The 19,273-nt window shown below is 51.7% G+C and overlaps 1 protein-coding gene across 2 annotated transcripts in view; it reads right to left on the bottom strand.

The window, feature by feature from the left end:
* Positions 1-19,273, bottom strand: part of PPP2R5D (protein phosphatase 2 regulatory subunit B'delta) — a 56,858-nt gene that overhangs the window by 33,529 nt on the left and 4,056 nt on the right. For both annotated transcript variants that reach the window (XM_077281871.1, XM_077281872.1), the window contains exons 3-10: positions 8,322-8,493; positions 5,430-5,632; positions 5,218-5,328; positions 4,982-5,074; positions 3,446-3,576; positions 3,298-3,357; positions 3,079-3,187; positions 2,850-2,903 (exon numbers count right to left, since the gene is read on the bottom strand). In XM_077281871.1, coding sequence (XP_077137986.1) covers positions 2,850-2,903; positions 3,079-3,187; positions 3,298-3,357; positions 3,446-3,576; positions 4,982-5,074; positions 5,218-5,328; positions 5,430-5,632; positions 8,322-8,493 — 933 coding nt within the window. The remainder of the gene's footprint in view (positions 1-2,849; positions 2,904-3,078; positions 3,188-3,297; positions 3,358-3,445; positions 3,577-4,981; positions 5,075-5,217; positions 5,329-5,429; positions 5,633-8,321; positions 8,494-19,273) is intronic.

The raw sequence follows: 19,273 nt of genomic DNA, 5'->3' as shown, positions 1-19,273 counted from the left end.
CCCACTCTCCATCCTCCGGCTCCAGTAAGCGCTTCTGTCCTGCTCTCTCCAGGTGTCAGCTCCCTCTCTGCAGGCTGAGTGCAGCTTCTTACCAGACTGTGTGTGGGGAGGCAGAGACAGAGCAGGAGAAGCACACAGGGCAGCGTGTGAGGAGCAGAGGATGTCTGCCCAGGACGCACAGTGCCTGCAGTACAGAGGAGCACGGAGGTAAATCACCCGCACTCCCCACTCTCCATCCTCCAGAAAGCGCTTCTGTCCTGCTCTCTCCAGGTGTCAGCTCCCTCTCTGCAGGCTGAGTGCAGCTTCTTACCAGACTGTGTGTGGGGAGGCGGAGACAGAGCAGGAGAAGCACAGGGAGGGCAGCGTGTGAGGAGCAGAGGATGTCTGCCCAGGACGCACAGTGCCTGCAGTACAGAGGAGCACGGAGGTAAATCACCCGCACTCCCCACTCTCCATCCTCCGGCTCCAGAAAGCGCTTCTGTCCTGCTCTCTCCAGGTGTCAGCTCCCTCTCTGCAGGCTGAGTGCAGCTTCTTACCAGACTGTGTGTGGGGAGGCGGAGACAGAGCAGGAGAAGCACAGGGAGGGCAGCGTGTGAGGAGCAGAGGATGTCTGCCCAGGACGCACAGTGCCTGCAGTACAGAGGAGCACGGAGGTAAATCACCCGCACTCCCCACTCTCCATCCTCCGGCTCCAGAAAGCGCTTCTGTCCTGCTCTCTCCAGGTGTCAGCTCCCTCTCTGCAGGCTGAGTGCAGCTTCTTACCAGACTGTGTGTGGGGAGGCGGAGACAGAGCAGGAGAAGCACAGGGAGGGCAGCGTGTGAGGAGCAGAGGATGTCTGCCCAGGACGCACAGTGCCTGCAGTACAGAGGAGCACGGAGGTAAATCACCCGCACTCCCCACTCTCCATCCTCCGGCTCCAGTGAGCGCTTCTGTCCTGCGATAGAGAGTAAGTGGAGCTGGGCAGATAGTACTGGGCTATAATAAAATGGCGGACAGTCACACCTACAGCAGTGAGTTGTGCAGCGCACAGAGGCGTGCCCAGCTCACTGCTAATGCTGCTGCAATGTTAGAGATAGGAGATAATAGACCGGCGCTGACCCTATGTCCATGGGGTGCCGTAATATGACACTGTTAGTGTCGTGAACTGCTGTGAAACCAAGATGTCAGCCCCCAGTGCCTTCTTTAAACTCATATAACACACGAAATATGTTTCACATGCATTTAAAACTTGGTTATAGCAGCATGTTATGCTACATTACAGTGATTTATTAATGATCTACAAACGCGGTACCTTCCCTTTAAGGCAATTAAATCATAAGTTAATTTTGGGCTGATCCTTTTACTTTGATTGCGAATCTTAGAATACCCAGCGTGGGTAACAGGGCAGTCTCACCGGCGGTCATTTGCTCTAGGTGCAGTTCCCTTACTGACCTGAGAGACAAAGGGGGCGCCGGAGAGCTGTGCCTGTGTAGTGACGTCACGGATTGATGACGTGGGAGGAACTGGGCTTCCTTCACAGAGGTACAGTACGGACGTGGTCCAGACGCAGAGATACAGCGGCACAGTACGGACGTGGTCCAGTCCCAGCGCTACAGTACGGACGTGGTCCAGGCGCAGTGACACAGTACAGACGTGGTCCAGGCGCAGTGACACAGTACAGACGTGGTGCAGACGCAGTGACACAGCGGTACAATACGGACGTGGTCCAGGCGCAGCGACACAGCGGTACAGTACGAACGTGGTCCAGGAGCAGCGACACGGCGGTACAGTACGGACTTGGTCCAGGCGCAGCAACACAGCGGCACAGTACGGACTTGGTCCAGGCGCAAAGACACAGCGGTACAGTACGGACGTGGTCCAGGCGCAAAGACACAGCGGCACAGTACGGACGTGGTCCAGGCGCAGCGACACAGCGGTACAGTACGAACGTGGTCCAGGAGCAGCGACACGGCGGTACAGTACGGACTTGGTCCAGGCGCAGCAACACAGCGGCACAGTACGGACTTGGTCCAGGCGCAAAGACACAGCGGTACAGTACGGACGTGGTCCAGGCGCAAAGACACAGCGGCACAGTACGGACGTGGTCCAGACGCAGAGACACAGCGGTACAGTACGGCCGTGGTCCAGGCACAGCGGTACAGTACGGACATGGTCCATACACAGTGGTACAGCACGGCCGTGGTCCAGGCGCAGAGACACAGCGGTACAGTACGGACTTGGTCCAGGCGCGACACAAAACAGACGTGGTCTAGGTGCAGAGATACAGCGGTACAGTACGGCCGTGGTCCAGGCACAGAGACACAGCGGTACAGTACGGCCGTGGTCCAGGCACAGCGGTACAGTACGGACATGGTCCATACACAGCGGTACAGCACGGCCGTGGTCCAGGCGCAGAGACACAGCGGTACAGTACGAACGTGGTCCAGATGCAGAGATACAGCGGTACAGTACGGACGTGGTCCATGCGCAGAGATACAGCGGCACAGTACGGACGTGGTTCAGGCGCAGAGATACAGCGGCACAGTACGAACGTGGTCCAGGCGCAGAGATACAGCGGTACAGTACGGACGTGGTCCAGGCGCAGAGATACAGCGGTACAGTACGGACGTGGTCCAGGCGCAGAGATACAGCGGTACAGTACGGACGTGGTCCAGGCGCAGAGATACAGCGGTACAGTACGGACGTGGTCCAGGCGCAGAGACACAGCGGTACAGTACGGACGTGGTCCAGATGGAGAGCCACAGCGGCACAGTACGGACGTGGTCCAGGCGCAGACACAGCGGTACAGTACGGACGTGGTCCAGGCGCAGCGCTACAGTAAAGTACACATGCGATTCCTTATACTCACTGGGTCGGTTAGGGTACTGTCCTTCTCCAAGAACTGCACCACACAGTAAGCCAGCTGTAGAGAGGAAAAGAGACAAGTTGAGGTCACCGCTGTGCTTCCAGGGAGGTGATCTGACATGGGGGGCATGGGTCACATGGCCGGGGGGGCACAGGTCACCAGGACACACGGCTGGAGGGCCGGACACATGATTGGATGATGCAGAGCCCCCTTCCCTCACCACGACAGTTACCTGCGGGTGGTAGACGCTCAGAGACTTGGCCTTGTGTAGAGGGAGGAGGACTCGGATCAGGAACATCTTGTGCTCTTCCTTCAGGGGAAGCGCGAAACCATTAATGATACTGAAATATAAGAGTGGTGGTGATGAACTGACACCAGGGTGACGCCATCTGCAGCACCCTCCCCCATCATGCCACAAGCCATCACCACTCATGGCAGAGCAGACACCCACCTGCCCAGGATCTCCAGGAGCTCGGCGATCCCGTTGTGATGTTCGGTCTCATAAATAAACCTAAAAGTAAAAGCAGAAGATAAAGGAGGCGGCGTCACCGGAGGCCGGACAGAAAGCAGCTGACGCCATGATTACACGTAGGGACCACCTGTAGAAGATGTTATTAATGTGCCGCCTCATGTAGGCCCGCAGCCCCAGGAACTTCCCGTAGATCCGATGCAGAATGGTCTTCAGGAAGTCTCGCTCTCGGGGGTCTTCACTGTCAAAAAGATCCAGGAGCTGAGGAGACACGCAAGGGGCACACGTCACAGCCACACCAGGCACAGAGGTCCCCACCGCACACCAGTCACAGCCACACCAGGCACAGAGGTCCCCACCGCACACATGTCACAACCACACCAGGCACGGAGGTCCACACCACACACCCGTCACAGCCACACCAGGCACAGAGGTCCCCACCGCACACCAGTCACAGCCACACCAGGCACGGAGGTCCCCACCACACACCCGTCACAGCCACACCAGGCACGGAGGTGCCCACAACACACCCGTCACAACCACACCAGGCACGGAGGTCCCCACCGCATACCCGTCACAGCCACACCAGGCACGGAGGTCCCCACCGCATACCCGTCACAGCCACACCAGGCACGGAGGTCCCCACCACACACCCGTCACAGCCACACCAGGCACGGAGGTCCACACCACACACCAGTCACAGCCACACCAGGCACGGAGGTGCCCACAACACACCCGTCACAACCACACCAGGCACGGAGGTCCCCACCACACACCCGTCACAGCCACACCAGGCACGGAGGTCCCCACCGCATACCCGTCACAGCCACACCAGGCACGGAGGTGCCCACAACACACCCGTCACAACCACACCAGGCACGGAGGTCCCCACCGCACACCAGTCACAGCCACACCAGGCACGGAGGTCCCCACCACACACCAGTCACAGCCACACCAGGCACGGAGGTCCCCACCACACACCAGTCACAGCCACACCAGGCACGGAGGTCCCCACCACACACCCGTCACAGCCACACCAGGCACGGAGGTCCCCACCGCACACCCGTCACAGCCACACCAGGCACGGAGGTCCCCACCACACACCCGTCACAGCCACACCAGGCACGGAGGTCCCCACCACACACCCGTCACAGCCACACCAGGCACAGAGGTCCCCACCGCACACCCGTCACAGCCACACCAGGCACGGAGGTGCCCACCACACACCAGTCACAGCCACACCAGGCACAACCACACCAGGCACAACCACACCAGGCACAACCACACCAGGCACAACCACACCAGGCACAACCACACCAGGCACAACCACACCAGGCACAACCACACCAGGCACAACCACACCAGGCACAACCACACCAGGCACGGAGGTCCCCACCACACACCCGTCACAGCCACACCAGGCACGGAGGTCCCCACCACACACCCGTCACAGCCACACCAGGCACAGAGGTCCCCACCGCACACCCGTCACAGCCACACCAGGCACGGAGGTGCCCACCACACACCAGTCACAGCCACACCAGGCACAGAGGTCCCCACCGCACACCAGTCACAGCCACACCAGGCACGGAGGTGCCCACCGCACACCCGTCACAGCAATGTAGGTGCTCACCACACACACAAGGACACAAAACACTCTTCTTACCGACAGCACAAATTTCTGGTCAATGTACTTCTTTGCCACATTGGGCTGAAAGTCCGGAGACTCGAGAAATCTGAGGAAAAACTCATAGACGAGCTAAGGAAGAAGAAAAAGAAGCCGTGAGACACATCGTAAACCAAGGTCAGAGGTGACCCCTACCCAACAATGGAGAGCGATACCCCACAACCAATGGCCCACACGTGGTCCTCACCCCCAGCCAAATGGAATAGCGCCATCACCTGCAGATGCGGCCAGGCGGCCTCCAGAGTCGGCTCATCTTCCTCAGGGTCAAATTCTGCTCCGCTGGGGTTAGATGATGGTGGAAGCGGCCGGAACAAATTCACCGAGAACTGAAAAACGCACCATATGAGAGACATAACAGATACATGGGGCACTGGCTGCCACACTCCTGACATGCTCTACGCTGCCGACTGGCAGGGAGGACCCTCACCATGTGCACGGCCTCGGGGTAGATGCAGTCCGTGAGAACATCGCGGCTGTGGGTGATGTACTCCACCATCTCGCTGAGCGCCGCTCGCTTAACCTCCTTGTATTTCAGGTCACTGAGAGGATCAGACACAAAATCAAAGAGGACGCAGCACTGACGGATCTTCTGGACGAGGAGGGTCTCGCGCTCTTCACTCAGAGGGCACTCTGCAAGAAAAGGAGGGATTTGGAGACTGCTCCTCCTCACAGACACGTGCCCCCACACCTACAGGGAGAGCTCACAAAGTAGCAGGAGACTGACAGCCAGAGGCCGCGCCGACACAAGGGCGAAGGGCAGAGGCCGCGCCGACACAAGGGCGAAGGGCAGAGGCCGCGCCGACACAAGGGCGAAGGGCAGAGGCCGCGCCGACACAAGGGCGAAGGGCAGAGGCCGCGCCGACACAAGGGCGAAGGGCAGAGGCCGCGCCGACACAAGGGCGAAGGGCAGAGGCCGCGCCGACACAAGGGCGAAGGGCAGAGGCCGCGCCGACACAAGGGCGAAGGGCAGAGGCCGCGCCGACACAAGGGCGAAGGGCAAAGGCCGCGCCGACACAAGGGCGACGGGCAGAGGCCGCGCCAACACAAGAGCGAAGGGCAGAGGCCGCGCCGACACAAGGGCGAAGGGCAGAGGCCGCGCCGACACAAGGGCGAAGGGCAGAGGCCGCGCCGACACAAGGGCGAAGGGCAGAGGCCGCGCCGACACAAGGGCGAAGGGCAGAGGCCGCGCCGACACAAGGGCGAAGGGCAGAGGCCGCGCCGACACAAGGGCGAAAGGCAGAGGCCGCGCCGACACAAGGGCGACGGGCAGAGGCCGCGCCGACACAAGGGCGAAGAATAAAGGATGCAAAAGCACTAATAAAAAGATGGTAGAAGGCGGTCCCTGCTCACAAGAGCTTACCATCTATGAGGAGATGTCACCGCTTGGCGTCTCACACACAGTCTGCCCATAGCACAGTGAGGTCACCGCTTGGTGTCACACACAGTCTGCCCATAGCACAGTGAGGTCACCGCTTGGTATCTCACACACAGTCTGCCCATAGCACAGTGAGGTCACCGCTTGGTGTCTCACACACAGTCTGCCCATAGCACAGTGAGGTCACCGCTTGGTATCTCACACACAGTCTGCCCATAGCACAGTGAGGTCACTGCTTGGCATCTCACACACAGTCTGCCCATAGCACAGTGAGGTCACCGCTTGGTGTCACACACAGTCTGCCCATAGCACAGTGAGGTCACCGCTTGGCGTCTCACACACAGTCTGCCCATAGCACAGTGAGGTCACCGCTTGGTGTCTCACACACAGTCTGCCCATAGCACAGTGAGGTCACCGCTTGGCGTCTCACACACAGTCTGCCCATAGCACAGTGAGGTCACCGCTTGGCATCTCACACACAGTCTGCCCATAGCACAGTGAGGTCACCGCTTGGTGTCACACACAGTCTGCCCATAGCACAGTGAGGTCACCGCTTGGTATCTCACACAGTCTGCCCATAGCACAGTGAGGTCATTGCTTGGTGTCTCACACACAGTCTGCCCATAGCACAGTGAGGTCACCGCTTGGTATCTCACACACAGTCTGCCCATAGCACAGTGAGGTCACCGCTTGGCGTCTCACACACAGTCTGCCCATAGCACAGTGAGGTCACCGCTTGGTGTCTCACACACAGTCTGCCCATAGCACAGTGAGGTCACCGCTTGGCATCTCACACACAGTCTGCCCATAGCACAGTGAGGTCACCGCTTGGCGTCTCACACACAGTCTGCCCATAGCACAGTGAGGTCACCGCTTGGTATCTCACACACAGTCTGCCCATAGCACAGTGAGGTCATTGCTTGGTGTCTCACACACAGTCTGCCCATAGCACAGTGAGGTCATTGCTTGGTGTCTAACACACAGTCTGCCCATAGCACAGTGAGGTCATTGCTTGGTGTCTCACACACAGTCTGCCCATAGCACAGTGAGGTCATTGCTTGGTGTCTCACACACAGTCTGCCCATAGCACAGTGAGGTCATTGCTTGGTGTCTCACACACAGTCTGCCCATAGCACAGTGAGGTCACCGCTTGGCATCTCACACACAGTCTGCCCATAGCACAGTGAGGTCACCGCTTGGCGTCTCACACACAGTCTGCCCATAGCACAGTGAGGTCATTGCTTGGTGTCTCACACACAGTCTGCCCATAGCACAGTGAGGTCATTGCTTGGTGGCTAACACACAGTCTGCTCATAGCACTGTGAGGTCATTGCTTGGTGTCTCACACACAGTCTGCCCATAGCACAGTGAGGTCATTGCTTGGTGTCTCACACACAGTCTGCCCATAGCACAGTGAGGTCATTGCTTGGTGTCTCACACACAGTCTGCTCATAGCACTGTGAGGTCATTGCTTGGTGTCTCACACACAGTCTGCCCATAGCACAGTGAGGTCACCGCTTGGCGTCTCACACACAGTCTGCCCATAGCACAGTGAGGTCATTGCTTGGTGTCTCACACACAGTCTGCCCATAGCACAGTGAGGTCATTGCTTGGTGTCTAACACACAGTCTGCTCATAGCACTGTGAGGTCATTGCTTGGTGTCTCACACACAGTCTGCCCATAGCACAGTGAGGTCATTGCTTGGTGTCTCACACACAGTCTGCCCATAGCACAGTGAGGTCATTGCTTGGTGTCTCACACACAGTCTGCCCATAGCACAGTGAGGTCATTGCTTGGTGTCTAACACACAGTCTGCTCATAGCACTGTGAGGTCATTGCTTGGTGTCTCACACACAGTCTGCCCATAGCACAGTGAGGTCATTGCTTGGTGTCTCACACACAGTCTGCTCATAGCACTGTGAGGTCATTGCTTGGCGTCTTACCTTTCAGCGGGGGAAGTTTGTGGAGTTCTCGGTTCTTGCTCAGACTGAATCTGGATGAACTTTGCCTTCGCTCCCGCTTCACTACTTGCCCTCCACCGCTATACTGGATCTTGTTCAGCTGAGTGGGAGGTGGAGCGCTTGGGCTGGGGCGCTTGTTCACCCCTTGCTGAGCCTACATGATGAATGCATCACGTTACTACCAAGAGCCATCAGGTTCTACCCAGCAACCACCCACCTGCTCCTCACTATACAATCCAGTGAAGAGCTGTTGCAGCACCGGCATCCTCTACAAACCACCGCCACACACCGTTTACTGGTCATGTGTCTGTAATGTGTCCAGACCCATCTCCAGGAGGAGAAAATCCTGCCATTATCACACACTGCCCAAACCACATGTCAACTCAAATAAGCCACTAAGGCCGTCTGTCCGACCTCCCGCACTATACAGGAGGCAGCACCTCGACCCAGTGCGCAGATCAGAGTATTCAGGAATGACTGTGCTGTCATCAGCAGGTCATAGTATACAGGGCTATGACTGGGTGTCACGTACCCGCTTCTCAGCACGTGACTTGGGTTGCGCCTGCAAAGGTTAATCTATCTCCCCCCTCTCTTAGTCCAGCATCCAACCTCTGTCCTATGCTGTAATGGGAGCATAAATCACACACCGACCCCGGCCACACACCCGCTCATACACGCTGCCACCACTCACCGAATACACGGGCGATGAGTCCCGGAAATATTACTACTACTGTCTGCCACTCATAAGGCTCACAAACTTTAAGGCTATGGATTCTTTAGAACATACAAGGTTCAGTTCAACTTATTAAATTTTATGCTTTAATATAAAAGGTACAGTGCTTATAATAAAGAAAGGTATAAAAATATGGAAATAAAGAGACATACAAATATGCAAAACAGTTATAAAATAAATGGGAGAAAACTTATAGAAATATCTAACTTTGTAGTCTGCTTTCTGCTCCGGGGGGGACGAATATGGACTGGAACACATCAGCTTGGCTGCCCCTCAATCTGTGAACCCCGATTCTATGTGTACAGGCCTAATTTATAGAGTCAACCTGAAGGTCAGATTTCTTGACCAGCCTCTCAGGTTGATTTTATAATTGCTTGTCTCTAATTGGACCATGGCCACTCCGCCAATAAATATATTATTTCCTCTGAAATTCTCTAAGTGTGGTGAAATATGTATATATCTATATGTGTGTAGTGACATATGTCTAGCGTTATATGTGTAACTAGAAGTAGTTGAACATCTGTCCTGAAACTGCCAGCCTCACAAAAGGTCACAGCATACATATCTTGAGAAGGCAGACTACTGTCTCCACTCTCGCCAGGCGGTCAGGCTGGGTAACATTTGACACCTCCTAGCTATTGGAAGAGAGATGTCAATTACAGCCTGACACCATCTATCTGTGAGAACTTTTACGCAGGGAATCTCAAAGCAAATAATATATTCATTGGGGGAGCGGCCCAAAACAAGCAATTATGATATTAACCTGAGGGGCTAGTCTAGAAATCTGACCTCCAGAGTAAAGCTATAAATTAGGCCTGTATAAATAGAATCGTGTTCACATGTGAGGGCAGCCTGAGAAGCTCATGTGTTCTACCAACTCCATATTCACCCCCACTCAGGGAGCAGAAAGCAGACTACCAAGTTATAGAAATGTCTAAGTTTTCTCCTGTTTATTTTATACTGTTCTGCATACCTGTATGTCTTTTTATCATATTTGTATACCTTTTTCTTACTGTAAGCACTGAACCTTTTTGTATTAAAGCATAAAACTTTAACAAGTTGAACCTTGTATGTTCTAAAAGAATCCATAGCCTAAGGTATGTGGCCTTATGAGTCGTGGACAGTATTAGTATTAATATTTCCGGGACTCATCACCTGTGTATTCGGTGAGTGGTGGCAGCGTGTATGAGCGGGTGTGTGGCCTGGGTCGGTGTGTGATTTATGCTAACATTACAGCATAGGATAGAGAATGCTAAACAGAGAGGGGAGATAGATTAACCCTTGCAGGCGCAACCCCAAGTCACGTGCGGAGAGCGGGTACGTGACGAATTAGTGACACCACGAAGAGGGATCCGTGACAGTAAGTTTCTCACAGATAGTGTCAGGCTGTGTCATGGATCCCTTACTCTGTGGAGTAACTAATTCGTCACGTGCCCGCTGTCAGCACGTGACTTGCGGTTGTGCCTGCAAAGGTTAATCTATTTCCCCACTCTCAGTCCAGCATTCAATCTCTGTCCTATGCTGTAATGGGAGCATAGATTACACACCGACCCAGGCCACACACCCGCTCATACACGCTGCCACCACTCACCGAATACACGGGCGATGAGTCCCGGAAATATTAATGCTAATAATGTCTACCACTCATAAGGCTCACACACCTTAGGCTATTGATTCTTTTATAACATTCAAGGTTCAACTTGTTAAAGTTTTATACTTTAATTCAAAAAAGGGTCAGTGCTTACAGTAAGAAAAGGTATAAAAATATGATAACAAAAAGACATACAACTTATGCAAAACAGTATAAAATAACAGGAGAAAACTTACAGAAATCATCTAACTGGTAGTCTGCTTTCTGCTCCCTGAGGGTAGGATGATTGTAGATTGGAAAACAAAAGAAAAAAAGTGGTCAGCACTCACCAAACCCGATGCTGTAAAATGTCTTTATTTGGACATGGAGAACATGGTGTCTAAGGATGACAGCTGTTTCGCGCTACATGCGCTTCCACAGATCCCATCGGGATGGATAGATATAGATTATATATATATATATATATATATATATATATATATATATATATATATATATATATATATATATATATATATATATATATATATATATATACATATACATACATACATACACACACACATATATATATACAAATATTAGATGGTGGCCCGATTCTGACGTATCAGGTATTCTAGAATATGCATGTCCACGTAGTATATTGCCCAGCCCACGTAGTATATTGCCCAGCCACGTAGTATATTGCCCAGCCCACGTAGTACATTGCCCAGCCACGTAGTATACAGCACAGAGCCACGTAGTATATTGCCCAGCCACGTAGTATACTGCACAGAGCCACGTAGTATATTGCCCAGCCCACGTAGTATATTTCCCAGCCACGTAGTATATTGCCCAGCCACGTAGTATACAGCACAGAGCCACGTAGTATATTGCCCAGCCACGTAGTTTATTGCCCAGCCACGTAGTAAACTGCACAGAGCCACGTAGTATATTGCCCAGCCCACGTAGTATATTGCCCAGCCACGTAGTATACAGCACAGAGCCACGTAGTATATTGCCCAGCCACGTAGTATATTGCCCAGCCACGTAGTATACAGCACAGAGCCACGTAGTATATTGGCCAGACACGTATGTCACAGGTTAAAAAATAAACATATACTCACCTTCCAGGGCCCCTTGTAGTCCTGTCGCCTCCTTCTCGCACAGGCCCTGTGATGACGTCGCGGTCACATGACCGTGTCGCGGTCACATGACCGTGACGTCATGGCAGGTCCTTCTCGCAGACCATCCTTGCCACCGGAACCTGACGCTTGCATGGACCGGTCACAGGAGCGTCGCGAGGAGCGGGAAAGGTGAGTATATTATGATTTATTATTTTTTTTAATTATTTTTAACATTAGATCTTTTTTTAGGCAGCCTCAATAGTAAAAACTTGGTCACACAGGGTTAATAGCGGCGGTAACGGAGTGTGTTACCCGCGGCATAACGTGGTCTGTTACCGCTGGCATTAACCCTGTGTGAGCCGTGACTGGAGGGGAGTATGGAGCGGGCGCTGACTGCAGGGGAGTAGGGGAGGGACTAATTGGACTGTGCCCGTCGCTGATTGGTCGCGGCAGCCATGACAGGCAGCTGGTGAGACCAATCAGCAACTTGGATTCCATGACAGACTGAGGCCGCGACCAATGAATATCCGTGACAGAAAGAAAGACAGAAGGACAGAAAGACGGAAGTGACCCCTAGACAAATATATATATATATATATACACACACACACAGTACAGACCAAAGGTTTGGACACACCTTCTCATTTAAAGATTTTTCTGTATTTTCATGACTATGAAAATTGTACATTCACACTGAAGGCATCAAAACTATGAATTACCACATGTGGAATTATATACTTAACAACAAAGTGTGAAACAACCGAAATCATGTCTTATATTCTAGGTTCTTCAAAGTAGCCACCTTTTGCTGTGATGACTGCTTTGCACACTCTTGGCATTCTCTTGATGAGCTTCAAGAGGTAGTCACCGGGAATGGTTTTCACTTCACAGGTGTGCCCTGTCAGGTTTAATAAGTGGGATTTCTTGCCTTATAAATGGGGTTGGCACCATCAGTTGTGTTGTGCAGACGTCTGGTGGATACACAGCTGATAGTCCTACTGAATAGACTGTTAGAATTTGTATTATTACAAGAAAAAAGCAGCTAAGTAAAGAAAAACGAGTGGCCATCATTACTTTACGAAATGAAGGTCAGTCAGTCCGAAAAATTGGGAAAACTTTGAAAGTGTCCCCAAGTGCAGTGGCAAAAACCATCAAGCGCTACAAAGAAACTGTCTCACATGAGGACAGCCCCAGGAAAGGAAGACCAAGAGTCACCTCTGCTTCTGAGGATAAGTTTATCCGAGTCACCAGCCTCAGAAATCGCAGGATAACAGCAGCTCAGATTAGAGACCAGGTCAATGCCACACAGAGTTCTAGCAGCAGACACATCTCTACAACAACTGCTAAGAGGAGACTTTGTGCAGCAGGCCTTCATGGTAAAATAGCTGCTAGGAAACCACTGCTGAGGACATGCAACAAGCAGAAGAGACTTGTTTGGGCTAAAGAACACAAGGAATGGACATTAGACCAGTGGAAATCTGTGCTTTGGTCTGATGAGTCCAAATTTGAGATCTTTGGTTCCAACCACCGTGTCTTTGTGTGACGCAGAAAAGGTGAACGGATGGACTCTACATGCCTGGTTCCCACCGTGAAGCATGGAGGAGGAGGTGTGATGGTGTGGGGGGCTTTACTGGTGACACTGCTGGGGATTTATTCAAAATTGAAGGCATACTGAACCAGCATGGCTACCACAGCATCTTGCAGCGGCATGCTATTCCATCCGGTTTGCGTTTAGTTGGACCATCATTTATTTTTCAACAGGACAATGACCCCAAACACACCTCCAGGCTGTGTAAGGGCTATTTGACCAAGAAGGAGAGTGATGGGGTGCTACGCCAGATGACCTGGCCTCCATAGTCACCAGACCTGTACCCAGTCGAGATGGTTTGGGGTGAGCTGGACCGCAGAGTGAAGGCAAAAGGGCCAACAAGTGCTAAGCATCTCTAGGAACTCCTTCAAGATTGTTGGAAAACCATTCCCGGTGACTACCTCCTGAAGCTCATCAAGAGAATGCCAAGAGTGTGCAAAGCAGTCATCCAAGCAAAAGGTGGCTACTCTGAAGAACCTAGAATATAAGACATAATTTCAGTTATTTCACACTTTTTTGTTAAGTATATAATTCCACATGTGATAATTCATAGTTTTGATGCCTTCAGTGTGAATGTACAATTTTCATAGTCATGAAAATACAGAAAAATCTTTAAATGAGAAGGTGTGTCCAAACTTTTGGTCTGTAGTGTGTATGTGTGTGTATGTGTATGTGTATATATATATTTTATATATAGCACAGCCGCCCGCACTCGGGCAGTAGAGCCGGAGAGAGAAAGATGGGAGCAACATATGGCAGAATGGAAACAGGAACAGGCAGAATGGGTGCAGCACATTACAACAGAATGGGGGCGCAGGATGGGAGCAGCACATGACAGGATGGGAGCACATGACAGGATTGGTTGGCAGGATGGGAGCACCACATGACAGGATGGGGACACAGGATGGAGCAGCAAAATGACAGAATGGGGGCGCAGGATGAGAGCAGCACGACAGGATGGGAGCACATGGCAGGATGGGGGTGCAGGATGGGAGCACATGACAGAATGGGGGCGCACACATGACAAGATGGGGGTGTAGGATGGAGCAGCACATGACAGGATGGAAGAGCAAGATGGGAGCAGCACATACCAGGATGGAGGCCATATACCAATATAAATGCTCGCCACCCGGGCGTAGAATATATATATATATATATATATATATATATATATATATATATATATATATATATATATATATATATATATATATATATATATATATTATACTAGCCTGGGACTGGTGATATATATACCACCCTCACTGCAGAGTGCCCGATAACCAGTACGTGACAGGGCAGCCTCTCCGGTGACTACTTATCCTAGGTGCAGTTCCCTGACTGACCTGAGGGTAAGGGGGCGCCAGAGAGCTGCGACTGTGTAAGCTCGTCACAGATTGGTGACGGCGGAAGGATATCCGTATACCCGGCTCCTCACGCGAGTGGTTTTCATTACAGTGCACATCACCAGAAGACCCTCATCCCCACAGTGAGGCATGGTGGAGGCAACATTGTGCTCTGGGGATGGCTTTCGGAAGCTGGAACTGGGGCTTTAGACAAGGGTGAGGGAATTATGGACAGAACAAATAGACAATTTTACATCAGAAACTTCCGTCCAGAAACTCATCTTCAGCTAAAACAACCCTGAGCGACCTCCATATAATTAAAAGAACAACGTCTCCAGAAGATGAACGTTCTGGAGCAGCCCAGACCTTATACCAAATGGACAAATCTGTGGTGACCTGAAGAGGGCGCTGTACACAGGAGAGACCCCCTGGCTGTACCGCACTGATAGACCCCCGACCCAAAGACTGAACATTGCCAGAAATTCACAAGGGACTGCAAAGTATTAGTGTGAGGGTGTGCAGATTTATGCAACCAAATTATGTTGCACGGTGGCTGCCACGCTCTGCAGGCCCCAGCTGAACTATCACCTGTGACTTCTATGGGTACGCTCTGTACAGAGGTCACTGCGCAGGGAGGGAGGAGAGGATCTAAGCCGTCACCTATGGGGTCTATGAATATGTTCTGTACAGAGGTCACTGCGCATGGAGGTAGGAAAGGAGCTGAGCCATTACCTGTGGCTTCTATGGGAATGTTCTGTACAGCGGTCACTGTGCAGGGTGGAGGGGAGCAAAGCCATCACCTATGACTTCTATGGGTATGTTCTGTACAGAGGTCACTGCACAGGGAGGAAGGGAGCTGAGCCATCACTTATGGGGTCTATGGGTATGTTCAGTACAGTGGTCACTGCAGGGAGGGAGGAGGGGAGCTGAGCCATCACCTGTGACGTCTATGGGTATGTTCTGTACAGAGGTCACTGCACAGGGAGGAAGGGAGCTGAGCCATCACTTAGGGGGTCCATGGGTATGTTCAGTACAGTGGTCACTGCAGGGAGGGAGGAAGGGAGCTGAGCCATCACCTGTGACGTCTATGGGTATGTTCTGTACAGAGGTCACTGCACAGGGAGGAAGGGAGCTGAGCCATCACTTAGGGGGTCCATGGGTATGTTCAGTACAGTGGTCACTGCAGGGAGGGAGGAGGGGAGCTGAGCCATCACCTGTGACGTCTATGGGTATGTTCTGTACAGAGGTCACTGCACAGGGAGGAGGGGAGGTGAGCCATCACTTATGGGGTCTATGGGTATGTTCTGTATAGAGGTCACTGGGCATGGAGGTAGGAAGGGAGCTGAGGCATCACTTATGGGGTCTATGGGTATGTTCAGTACAGTGGTCACTGCAGGGAGGTAGGAAGGGAGCTGAGCCCTTACCTGTGACATCTATGGGTATGTTCTGTACAGAGGTCACTGCACAAGGAGGAAGGGAGGTGAGCCATCACCTGTGACGTCTATGGGTATGTTCTGTATAGAGGTCACTGGGCATGGAGGTAGGAAGGGAGCTGAGGCATCACCTATGGGGTCTATGGGTATGTTCTGTACAGTGGTCACTGCAGGGAGGGAGGAGGGGAGGTGAGCCATCACCTGTGACGTCTATGGGTATGTTCTGTATAGAGGTCACTGGGCATGGAGGTAGGAAGGGAGCTGAGGCATCACCTATGGGGTCTATGGGTATGTTCTGTACAGTGGCCACTGCAGGGAGGGAGGAGGGGAGCTGAGCCATTACCTGTGGCTTCTATGGGAATGTTCTGTACAGAGGTCACTGTGCAGGGAGGAGAGGAGCTAAGCCAACACCTATGAGATCTATGGGTATGTTCTGTACAGAGGTCACTGTGCAGGGTGGGAACTGAGCCATCACCTATGATGTCTATGGATATGTTCTGTACAGCGGTCACTGCACAGGGAGGAGGGGAGCTGAGCCATCACCTGTGACTTCTATGGATATGCTCTGTACAGAGGTCACTGTGCAGGGAGGAGGGGAGCTGAGCCATCACCTATGACTTCTATGGGTATGTTCTGTACAGAGGTCACTGTGCAGGGAGGAGGGCAGTGGAGACATCACCTATGACTTCTATGGGTATTGTCACTGATCCCTCTCCGTGCTGTCACTAATTCGTCATGTGCCCGCTCTCAGCATGTGACTTGGGGTTGTGCCTCCAAGGGTTAATCTATCTCCCCACTCTCAGTCCAGCATTCAACCTCTGTCCTATGCTGTAATGGGAGCATAAACCACACACCCGCTCATACATGCTGCCACCACTCACCGAATACACGGGCGATGAGTCCCGGAAATATTACTAATACTGTCACCACTCATAAGGCTCACACACTTTAAGGCTACGGATTCCTTAGAATATACAAGATTCAACTGTTATAGTTTTATGCTTTAATACAAAAAGTACAGTGCTTACAGTAAAGAAAAAGATACAAAAATATGGTAATAAGACATACAGGTATGCAAAACAGTATAAAATAAACAGGAGAAAACTTACAGAAATCATCTAACTCTGTAGTCTGCTTCTGCTCCCTAAGGGGGGGTGAATATGGAGTTGGTGGAACACATCAGCTTCGGTTGCCCTCACATGTGAACAATTTTGAATGTTTACAAGCCAAATTTATAGAGTCACCCTGGAGGTCATATTTCTAGACCAGCCCCTCAAGTTGATATTCTAATTGCTTGTTTTTGATTGGACCACGGCAGCACCCCCAATGAATATATTATTTTCTCTGAGATTCTGTGTGTAAGGGTATGTGCACACGTCAGGATTTCTTGCAGAAATTTCCTGAAGAAAACCGGAAATTTTCTGCAAGAAATCCGCATTTTTTTTTTTGTGTTGTTTTCCCGTTTTTTCGCGTTTTTTTCTTAGCATTTTGCAAGCGTAATTAGCTTGCAGAATGCTAAAGTTTTCCAAGCGATCTGTAGCATCGCTTGGAAAACTGACTGACAGGTTGGTCACACAAACATAGTGTTTGACAAGTGTGACCAACTTTTTACTATAGATGCTACTTATGCAGCATCAATAGTAAAAGATAGAATGTTAAAAATAATTAAAAAAAATTAAAAAAATGGTTATACTCACCCTCTGCAGACAGCCGATCTCAGCGGGTGTCCTTTCCTATAGATGGAAGGTCCTTCACTACACCATCTATAGGAACGGAAGCGGCAGCATGCACCGCTGAGAGGCGGGAAGACTGCGGGGGCCATCGAAGGTGAGTATATCACTATTTTTTATTTTAATTCTTTTTTTTTTTACCAATTATACGGTGCCCATTCCGTGGAGGAGTCTCCTCTCCTCCACCCTGGGCACCAACCGCACATAATCTGCTTACTTCCCGCATGGTGTGCACAGCCACATGCGGGAAGTAAGCAAATCAATGCACTCCTAGGTGTGCGGAACTCCGCAATTCCGCAAATTTAATGAACATGTTGCTTTTTTTTCCGCGATGCGATTTTTTCGCGGAAAAAAAATGCAACATTAGCACAAGAAATGCGGAATACACTTAAAATAATGGGAGGCATGTTAGGCTAGGTTCACATTGCGTTAGGGCAATCCGTTAAGCGCATAGCGCTAACGCAATGTATCTATAGGGATCGCATTTGCCGATCCCGCTAGCGCAGATCCCCGATCTGCGCTAGCGAGGAATGGACCTTGGGCGCACCTCGGAGGTCCATCAGAAAATAACGGCACATCGCTAGCGCGTGCCGAAAATGGTATGCGCTAGCGATGCGTTGCCAACCCGTTAGCACATTGCTGTCAATGGGTGCGCTAACGGACCCGTTACATGGCGTTAATTGCGACAATTTCGCCATGTAACGGAGTCAGCTAGCGGACACCCATTAACGCAATGTGAACCTAGCCTAAGCGTTTTTTTCGCGTTTTTATAGCGAAAAAAACGCGAAAAATACTGAACGTGTGCACATGGCCTTAAGCTTCCCACAGATAGATAGTGTCAGGCTGTAAAGGCCCCGTCTCACATAGCGAGATCGCTAGCGATATCGCTGCTGAGCCACAAGTTTTGTGACGCAACAGCGACCTCAGTAGCGATCTCGCTATGTGTGACACGTACCAGCGATCAGGCCCCTGCTGCGAGATCGCTGGTCGTGTCGGAATGGCCTGGACCTTTTTTTGGTCGTTGAGGCCCCGCTGACATCGCTGAATCGGTGTGTGTGACACCGATCCAGCGATGTCTTCACTGGTAACCAGGGTAAACATCGGGTTACTAAGCGCAGGGCCACGCTTAGTAACCCGATGTTTACCCTGGTTACCAGCGTAAATGTAAAAAAAAACAAACAGTACATACTCGCCTTCTGATGTCCGTCAGGTCCCTGCCCGTCTGCTTCCTGCTCTCACTGTACGGCGGCACTGTCAGAGCAGGAAGCAGACGGCAAGGGACCTGACGGACACCGAAAGGCGAGTATGTAGTGTTTGTTTTTTTTGGTAACCAGGGTAAACATCGGGTTACTAAGCGCGGCCCTGCGCTTAGTAACCCGATGTTTACCCTGGTTACCCGGGTGCTGC

This window comes from Ranitomeya variabilis, chromosome 2 (assembly GCF_051348905.1).
Source record: "Ranitomeya variabilis isolate aRanVar5 chromosome 2, aRanVar5.hap1, whole genome shotgun sequence".
Classification (NCBI taxonomy): domain Eukaryota; kingdom Metazoa; phylum Chordata; class Amphibia; order Anura; family Dendrobatidae; genus Ranitomeya; species Ranitomeya variabilis.
Note: the sequence above shows the minus strand (reverse complement) of the source record. Positions and strands in the feature narration are given on the sequence as shown.